General features: G+C 61.5%; 1 protein-coding gene across 1 annotated transcript in view; it reads left to right on the top strand.

Annotated features, from left to right (window-relative positions):
• DIAPH1 (diaphanous related formin 1) overlaps window positions 1-7,208 on the top strand; it is a 70,165-nt gene extending 62,957 nt beyond the window's left edge. Inside the window, exons 25-28 of the mRNA XM_038770856.1 lie at window positions 286-450; window positions 552-687; window positions 3,661-3,747; window positions 6,633-7,208. Coding sequence (XP_038626784.1) covers window positions 286-450; window positions 552-687; window positions 3,661-3,747; window positions 6,633-6,787 — 543 coding nt within the window. The 3' untranslated portion in view covers window positions 6,788-7,208. The remainder of the gene's footprint in view (window positions 1-285; window positions 451-551; window positions 688-3,660; window positions 3,748-6,632) is intronic.
• The last annotated feature ends 2,043 nt before the right edge of the window (window positions 7,209-9,251 follow it).

Here is a 9,251-nt window from a genome sequence, read left to right on the forward strand (position 1 = left end):
AGGATGATGTTAGGAATATGGGTCTCCGTCTTGAAGGGGAGGGTCGGTAGGGATCCCAGGTGAGCCATGATGGCTTGCAAAAAGGGGAGACAGATTAGAGATCTGAGTTTTCAGGTTGGGGGGCATTGTGGTTGGAGTTGGAGTGGCTACAGATGATACAGTGACTTGAGGAGATCTAGAAAACGTGTGTTGGTGAGTTTGAGGGGTAAGAGGAAACGGGCAGTGTCTTGGACATGGCTCGTAGCCCCCGACTTGCAGGCCGTGATCCTTGACTCCGGGCAGCACAGCTTTGTGAAGGACGCCAAGGAGCAGTACGAGAAGCTGCGGCTGATGCACTCCAACATGGAGACCCTGTTCAAGGAGCTGGGGGACTACTTCCTCTTCGACCCCAAGAAGATGACCGTGGAAGAGTTCTTCATGGACCTGCACAACTTCAAGAACATGTTCCTGGTGAGCGAGGGGCCCCGAGGGTAGGGAGCTGCCCGTCCCCGGGTGACACCCTCCCCGGGGTGGGGAGAGCTCAGCCCCTCCATGTGGCGCTCTGCCCGCAGCAAGCCGTCAAGGAGAACCAGAAGCGGCGGGAGACGGAAGAGAAGATGCGCAGGGCGAAGCTGGCCAAGGAGAAGGCGGAGAAGGAGCGTCTGGAGAAGCAGCAGAAGAGAGCGCAGCTCATTGACATGAATGCAGGTGGGTCCCCCGGCCCTGGGGGTGGCCAGATGGGGGGCAGCTGGAGGCTGGGGAGATTTGGGTGGGGACCCAGGGGGAGGGGGGCGGGCACGGACCCCGCCCACACGCAGGAAGTCCCAGCTGTCGGGCTCTGGAGCCAGGGTGGACGCAGAAACCGTCTGCTACCACCTATTTGGTCTTTGCTGTTTCGTCTCTGACATTCCATCCCCTTTCCCTCCCCCCATCCTCCTTCCTTCTGGGCTCTGATCTTGGCGTGGCAGTGACACTCTATCTCAGCTAGCGTGCCCGCTTCCCCTTCCACCACCCTTTCAAAAATGCCTCTGATCTCCCCTCGCCCCCGCCCTCCTTGCTGAAGGAGGCCCCCCTGCCTTAACCCTTTGTGTTGTAATCTCCCCTTCCTGCCCTCTGCACCATTTCCCTCCCAAGAGCCCCCCCACCACCACCACCCCACTCAGCCTGCCCTTCGGTCTGGGCCCCACCAAGCCCTTTGGGGCTTCTAGGTAATTGGGGGGAGGGTTGGGTGCCCTCCCCCCCCCCACCGCCCCCAGGAGTCCCTGTCCTTCCTGAACAGGCTGGGTCCCTCACTCCCGGCTGCATTTTTCTGTCAGAACATATGGCCTCAATTACTGCCCTGCTCTGTTTCCTGCCTCTGCTCCTTTCCTGTTGCTAATTCCCTGCCTTCCCCCTCCCCCTCTTCCTTGGCTGCTCCTGCTGCGGGCAGTGGAAGTGGAATCACAATGCTTCAAGAACCCGGCTGGCACCTCCCCCCCTCCTCACCCATCTCACAGGGGGGGCCCTGAGGCCGGCTTTCTGGAGGGGAGGGGGTGCTAGACTGGCACCCCCCACCTCACAGGGGTCCCGAGGCCAGTTTTCTACCAAGGGGCTAGGCTGGCACCCCACCTCACCCACATCCCGGGACCCTGAGGCCAGTACTGTGGTTTGGCCGGGGGGCTAGGCTGGCACCCCCACCTCGCCTACCCCCCAGGGCCTAGAGGCCAGGATTCCGGTAGACTGGCAGCCCCCACACCACAGGAGCCCTGAAGCCAACATTCTAGCGTGGGAGTGTGGGTTAGGCTGGCACCTCCACCTCACCCACCTCCCCGTGGCCCCAAAGCTGGCATTCCCTGTGTGGGGGGTGGAGGGGACTCGTTGCTGGCATCGAGCCGTGTGCAGAAAGATGCCGCGGGAGACGAGTCGGGAGGCAGGTTTCGGAAGCTACTTCTCTGAGCTTGGCTCCCCTCCGTCCCCACCCCCCACCCGGAGATTCGGGGACCCCCAGCTGTCTGAGCCCCAATTCTCTGCCCCTTCAGGAGGACCCCCAGACACACACCACCGCCGCCTCCAGCCCCCGGGCCTGTTCCTCGGCTGCACGCCCCCACCCCCCTCCATAGCCCCATGGCCATAGGGGGTGGATGAGGGCCAGGCTAGGGTCCCCAGGAGGGGGTCCGCGCCCGAGTTTCGGGTGGGCTACGACCCCCTGGTTGGGCCCACGGTGCGGCCCCGAGCCCGGCCGGCAGGTGGCGCCGGAGGCCGGGCCCCCGGCCGCCTCCCCTGTATGTAGGTCAGCGGCCGTTGCGGCGCTCGCCCGGCAGGTGGCGCTGCGGGCAGCGAGTCCCGCGCCGAGCGGCCGGGGGCAGCTGTTTCAGCTGTTTCTCGGGGATTTCGCAGTTTCGGGTTTCACCACCCTAGAGCGGTTGCCATGGCAACCGAGCCGGGAGCTCGGGCTCCAGCTTAACCCCTGACATGCCGGTGAGCCTTTCCCCGCAAAGCTTCCCCGCTCACTCGTTAAGGGAGAGCTGCAAGCCGTCGCCACCAGCAGGAAGGCTTAACTGTAAATCCTCCATCCCTGCACGCTTGCTTACCCCGCTTGCCTTCCCCGTCTGCCTGTCGGTTCGCCCGACCTGCCCTTCTGCCACCCACGTTCCAAGCACAAACAACAAACACCCTCGGTGGCAAATGGCTATGATCCCTTTGCCCTTCCATGGTCCCATTCCCTGTGCCCGGGCCGTGTGGTGGCCCGAGGCCCCAGGGGTGCTACTCCTGGCCCACATAATAATAATAGTGTTGGTATTTGTTAAGCGTTTACTATGTGCCACGCACTGCTCTAAGCGCTGGGGGGATACAAGGTAATCAAGGTCCCGTGTGGGGCTCACAATCTTAATCCCCATTTTACAGATGAGGGAACTGAGGCACAGAGAAGCTAAGTGACTTGCCCAAAGTCACACAGCTGACAAGTGGCAGAGCCGGGATTAGAACGCATGACCTTTGACTCCCAAGCCCGGGCTCTTTCCACTGAGCCACGCTGCTTCCCCCACAAATAAGCAGGGCTGGGAGGGTGGGGTGAGGGAGAAGCGGGCATTGCGGCTGAGCCCAGGCAAGGAAAGGGAAAGGAGCCAAATGGCTTGCTGTGATAACCTCAGATCCCAGGGACAGGAGCCCAGTTGAACCTGAGTAACCTGGGCCCACCCTAGTGCTTAGCACAGGGCTTGGTGCTGAGAAAGTACGAAATTAAGGAGGACTGACAGGGAAGAAGTGTTCCTCTCTCCCCCTCAACCCATCATACACCTAGAGACAGACCTCCTCACCTACCCCCACTCTCCCTGTGAGAGGGCTGGGGGGTTCCCATTGGAAGGGGTAATGATGGTACTTGCCAAGCACTATGTGCAAAGCACTGTTCTAAGCGCTGAGGAGGTTACAAGGTGATCGGGAGGCTCACAGTTTTAATCCCCATTTTACAGATGAGGTAACTGAGACAGAGAAATTAAGTGACTTGCCCAAAGTCACACAGCTGACAGTTGGTGGAGCCGGGATTTGAACCCATGACCTCTAACTCCAAAGCCCGTGCTCTTTCCACTGAGCCAACGTCAGCCGAGTGGGGTATGGTTGGGCAGTGGCCAGTCCTGAGCGGCCTCATGGAGTGGCCAGGCGAAGGGGTCTGCTCACCCTGCCCCCCACCCCTTTGATTCTCTGCAGAGGGCGAAGAGACGGGGGTCATGGACAGCCTCCTGGAGGCCCTGCAGTCTGGAGCGGCATTCCGGCGGAAGAGGGCACCGCGCCAGGGTGAGTGAGCAGGGCAGGGTCAGGGCTGCTGAATAGTCAGGTGCCTGGGGCTGGGGGTGAGTCCTTGGGATCCGGGGATGGAGCCAGGAATCTAGGTGGGGAGAAGGTCAGAACTGACGGACCCCGCCTGGGGGAAAGGAGAGTGTCACCCCACTCTAACCCTGGGCAGGGGGTTGCGAACACCCTTGGAATTGCCCCATCCACGTACAGGGACCTGAGAGGTGATTTTTAGCTCTAGGAAGGAGGTTTGGCCATGCTACAGTGTATGAGATGAGGGAAGTCTGTGAAGGAGGGCCCAGGGGAGGAGAGGCCAGTTTCTGGCCAGGAAGAGGTGGTGCCCAACATTTGGGTCCTGGAGAGGAAAACGGGACCCCTGACCCCCTGGAAGTGTTTAGGGAAAGAAAGTAGCAGAGTCCCCAATCTCTTTGCTACAGGAAAGCAGCAGATTGAGGGGAAGGGGGCAGAGACCACCCCAGGTGAGGGAATCAACAGCACCAAAAAAACATTGATGAGAGGGAAACGAGCTATTTGGAAGGGGAATGTGACCAGGGTTCCCACCCAAGTGAATTTGTGGCTTGTGGCACGGGGCGTGGCCAGAGGTCTTCCCACAGCCAACGAGGCCACTGGCGAAAGGCTGGTTGCCCTTTTGCCAGGAGGAAAGGCCAGAAGCACTAGGGCAGTTGAGCTGGTGACCCCCTACACCACCACCACCACCCTCACCGGTCCTCTGGACTTGGGAAGGGCAGCGGGCTGGCTTCCTGAGGGACTTGTCCCACCATAGTTCTGATCTGCCTGTCAGGGGCGGTCTCCTAGATGGCCATCACCCCCTTCTTCCGCCTCCCAGCTCCACCTTCCATTCATTCGTTCATTCAGGGGAATGTATTGTGCGCTTACTGTGTGCAGGACACTGTACCAAGTGCCTGGGAGAATATAATGTTACAGTAAGCAGACGCATTCCCTGCCCACAGTGAGTTTACAGTCTAGAGGATAGCAGGGGCTCCCCCACCACTCTGATGGGAGCGGGGTTCCCCTGGCTGGCTCTGAGCTAGCATATCGCAGTGCCCAGCCCCGGCGGGGCGTCCAGGTGGGGAGAGGGCGGAGGAGGCTTGAGTCAGCACGGACCAGCCATGGGGCTGACGGGTACCTCCCTGCCCCTTGCTCCTCTGTAGGGCTCCCAGCCCAGACGCGTCACCCATGGGGAATTTGCTCAGGTTGAGGTGTACCGAGTCGTGCCCCAGAGCAGCCCAGATGCATCACCCGTGGGGAATTTGCTCAGGATGAGGTGTACCGAGTCGTGCCCTAGAGCAGTGTCAGACAGCTTCTCCTCTCCTCCCCGCCCTAACGGGGACTGGAGAGCAGACCCAAAGGGTAGTGGCCAGCGCGGGTGCAGTTGCGAGCCCTCGGGCATGGACCAGCTGGACTGACCAAGGCAGGGGCAGGAGAAGAGAACTTACCCTCTTCCACAGACCCCAGGGTCTGGAGGCTGCTGCTGCACAGCCAGTAGCACCCCCCCACTCTGCCGCCGGGCACAGCGCCCAATCCCGGCCCAGAGTCCCCCTCGGTCGGGAGCCTGAGCCAACTCCGGCCCTTTGGCGGGGAATTCCCATCTTCCCGGAGAGCTCTACTTCCTGCGGAGACGCGCTGTGGGAATCCCAGGTGCTTCCTGAGCAGCAGTTACTGAGCGTGGCTTCCCCGGGTGGGAACTTCTGGAATCCTCCTGCCCCACCAGAGCAGGGAGCTGGAACTCAAGGTGAAGTGGGCAGAGACCTTATTGGCACCCTGCCACCCAGGGCGGGCAGAGCCAACTGGATCCCAGCTTGGGGCATGTGGGGAAGACCGAGGGTAGCCTGGGTCTCCAAGGGAAGTGATGGGCTAGGAGAACAGAGCCCCTAGGAGGGGAGATGTGGTTTTCCCGGTCAATTAGTGGTATTTATTGAATGGCTACTGTGTGTGGACACTGTACGAAGCCCTTGGGAGAGTACAGTATAACAGAGCTGGTAGGACCCATTCTCTCCCCACAAGGAGTTTCCAATCTAGGGGATGCTGTGCACAGAACAGGAGCAGGTTGAGAGCAGAGGAGCCTGACCCTTGGATCCCATTTCCCCACAGCTAAGAGTCATTTTCTCCATCCCAGCCCTTTCTTGCTCGGCCCCATGGAGGCCTTTCCTGGCTGAGGCAGGGCAGGCCCGCAGGCCTTGGGGGACCGGCCTCCGCACAGAGAGCCCCATTGTCAGGGCTGTGGCCTGGGCCACTTCATTAAGAGCCGGGCACAAGCCACCTTGTGTGCCGGCCCGTCTCTCCTCACAACGGCCCAGTGTCTGGGGAAACCCCAACCAATGTCCCACGGCCCTGAGCGAGCCAGCTTTATCTCCGTGCCCGAGTCCTGGCCCCTCTCCCACCATCTGCTCCTCGGGATGGGTCACAGGAAGAGAGCTAATCCGCTCTGCCTCCACTCCTCCCCCGACCCATTTTACGGTCCTTTGCCAGGAAGATGACAGTGGGCCAGGCCCAGGCAGTGGTGGGGGTGGGTGTGGGGGGAAACCCTGGGGCAGTTAGCAGTAGCCATGACACTGTCTGGGGCCCTCGCTGGAGTTGGCGCACCCGACCGAGCTCCTGGCTGCGGTGGGCAGCTGGGTGGTCCCGGGAGACAGTCTATCAGCTACCCTGCAGCCCGCAGCTCGGCATTTTCTAGGGCTCTGAATGAGGTTTGTGGAGCAGAGAAGGTGACCCACCCACACACCTGGCCCCGTTCTTTCTTCCCTGGAGACCAGCTCCTTTGTTCCCGCTCCCCCTCTCCACGTCCGTCCCCTCGCAGTTTGACTGGCTGCAGTGGGGGTGGGGGGGCTGACCGGGAACCCCGCCCCTCAACCCCTCTTCTTCCCCAGCCAACAGGAAAGCCGGCTGTGCCCTGACTGCGATCCTGGCCTCAGAGCTGACCCAGGACAACACCAGGCTGCCCTCCAAAGTGCCCAGGAGAGTCGAAGGGGCCCACGGTGGCCTCCACGACGAAGCCCAGGAACTGGTGGGCTGTGCAAGCTAGGCCCGGGCCCGGCCATCCAGAGAGCCGAGCCTCAGGGAGGGGTTGGCGGGTGCCAGAGAGGGGGCGGCCCGCTTCCCCAGCAGGCCCTTCTACACAGCGTATGTACCGCTTCAGCAGCGTCGGGGCGGGGGCGGGGCCAAGGGGGTGGCAGACAAACCCTCCCCCGGCCCTGGCTGGAGCAGTACCAAAGCAGGGACCAGGAACTGTCTACACTGCCTTAACCCTCCCCAACCCCGAACCCCCACCCTGCCGTTACTGAATGACAGGCACGGTCTGACTGCACGGGAATGGGTGCGGGGTTACCGCACTTGCCCTCATCTTCCTGCCAAGCTGTGTCCTGTGGCTTCTCATCCCTGGGCAGTCTGAGGCTGGGGGTCTGCGCCTGGCTGAGCCCTCCCCACCCCCCAGCTGGCTGTCGTCCCCCCACCCCCACCCCAGACCCTTGCCACCCCGCCTCCCCGCTCTGTCACTGTTGGTATTTATTGGCCAAGGGCGGCGCTGGCACACCGGCCTGCCCTCCCGGAGAGGAAGGAGCCAGCTCCAATCACCCGCTGCCCCGGGTCGCTGGAGAAAGGACCATCCTGAGCTGCCTCTGAGGCCCTCTGCGCCTTGCCTCCACCCCCTCCTCTCGTCTGCTTGCCCTACCCCACTTGCACCCTGTCTGCAGTTCAGGGGCTGAGGGGGGCGGGGGGACCCGGGCAACAGGGGGCGGAGCCTCCTGGCTAAGAAATCACTTTGCAAAATGGATCTATTTTTATATGAGATTTTGTGTAAAAAGAAGAGACAAACAGTCGCCCCCTCACTACCCTTCTGTCCCCCCTCCCCACCTTCCCTTTCGAATGTATGGGGTCGAGATGGTAGTGACTAGTGAGGTCTTGATCTCTCTCCTTAGAGCCCCTTCCCCACCCAAGCTGGCTGGCAGACAGCTCCCCTTCCTGCCCCCATCCCCCTCCACAGTGGGGGGGTGCTCACTGAGGGGGGGGGGAGTCAGTCTTCTCCTCTCGCCCCACCCTCTGTGGAAGCAGGGTGCTACCTATTCCCCCCTGCCCTCCCTCTCAACCCTGGGCCTGAGCTTGCTGAGTTTTTATAAATTTAATATATTTCAGGAGCCAAATGTGCAAACACCACTAAACTGGGCCCCGGGGGGAACAAGGGTGGTTCTTGGTCGGGGGCACAGACCGGAATCGTGCCACAAACTCCACCAGCACCAGGATCCCCGGCCTCCCCTGCCCCGCCCAACTGGAAGGGGACCCCCTGAGCCAGGGGTGTCTCCCCCAGTTCCGAGTGGGCCCTGCCGGGGAGTGGCTGGAGACCAAGGCTCAGACACCCGCACTTCCTCCCCGAGGTGGGGGATATGTGGGAGCCGAATCATCCTGGAACATGGGAGTCGCAGCTTCCAAGGGCAGTTCACGCCCAAGGGAAGAGAAGGGGCGGCCCGGGTCTGTGTGGGCCTCAGGGTCAGCTGCTGCGAGATCCTGAGCCAGTTGGCCACTGCCCACCCTTGCCGTCCCCCCGCCCCCCTGCTCGCTGGTACTCTGGGGCTTTGCTGCCTTTTTTTTTTTTAATCGACTTTTGCTAAATTGTATTTGATAGAAAAGGACAAGATGCAAACCTCCTTCTCTCTGGTCCCTGAGGCTGCCGGGAGAGCTGGGTTTATTCTTCTTTGAAACAGTCAATAAAACTTTGGGAGTCTTCTGTCACAGTCCGATCCTGGCGTCCTAACTCCGAACGGGGCAAGTGCTCTGCCATTTCCCCACCCGCACGGGCTTGGAGGTGGAGGGACTGGGTGGCAACACGTCCCTGTGGCAGAAGGACCGGGCAGGTGGCACTTCCCCTCCCCGATCTTGTCCTCGTTTTGACCCTTGGGGTTGCTGGGGGGCTGGGTGCTGTAACTCTCTTAGTCTCTGGTCGAGAGGTTTGTCTTGCCCCCCACCCCCGAAACTTGCCAATTGAGGGGTTGGCGGTGCCGGCCACTGGGAAGCAGGCGGAGGCGGCAGGAAATGCCCAGACGCAAGTGTGTCCAGCCAGATGGACCGGCACAGGTGTGTCCGTTTGGACACGGATTGGGCCTAGCTATTCCGGGAGAGCCACCTAACCACCCACCCGAGGTGAAACCGCAGTGACCGGCCCCGGGCCTGGAAATAGCTCCCTGCTCCGGGGCAGCTGTGTCCAGCTGCCCTGTTTTGGGGGGTGGTGGACCTGGGGGCTGCAGTGAGGCTGTCACCCCCCTTCTCGAGAGGTGGCAGGCTCCCAAGGCCCCCCAGAGCCTGCGACAGGGCCGGGAATAGAAGCCAGACATCCAGCATTGTTTAGTTTTCTCCCGCACACTCTGTCTGTCTCTGAAGCCAGAGCGCGTGCGCCCCTGTCCCTCTCTGCAGTTGTCCCCACTGCAGAGATGGCCTGGAGCACCGGATGGAAGGATTGGTTTCCATGACAACCGGCTGGGAGAGCCGTATCCTCTCCT

This window comes from Tachyglossus aculeatus, chromosome X2 (assembly GCF_015852505.1).
Source record: "Tachyglossus aculeatus isolate mTacAcu1 chromosome X2, mTacAcu1.pri, whole genome shotgun sequence".
Lineage (NCBI taxonomy): Eukaryota > Metazoa > Chordata > Mammalia > Monotremata > Tachyglossidae > Tachyglossus > Tachyglossus aculeatus.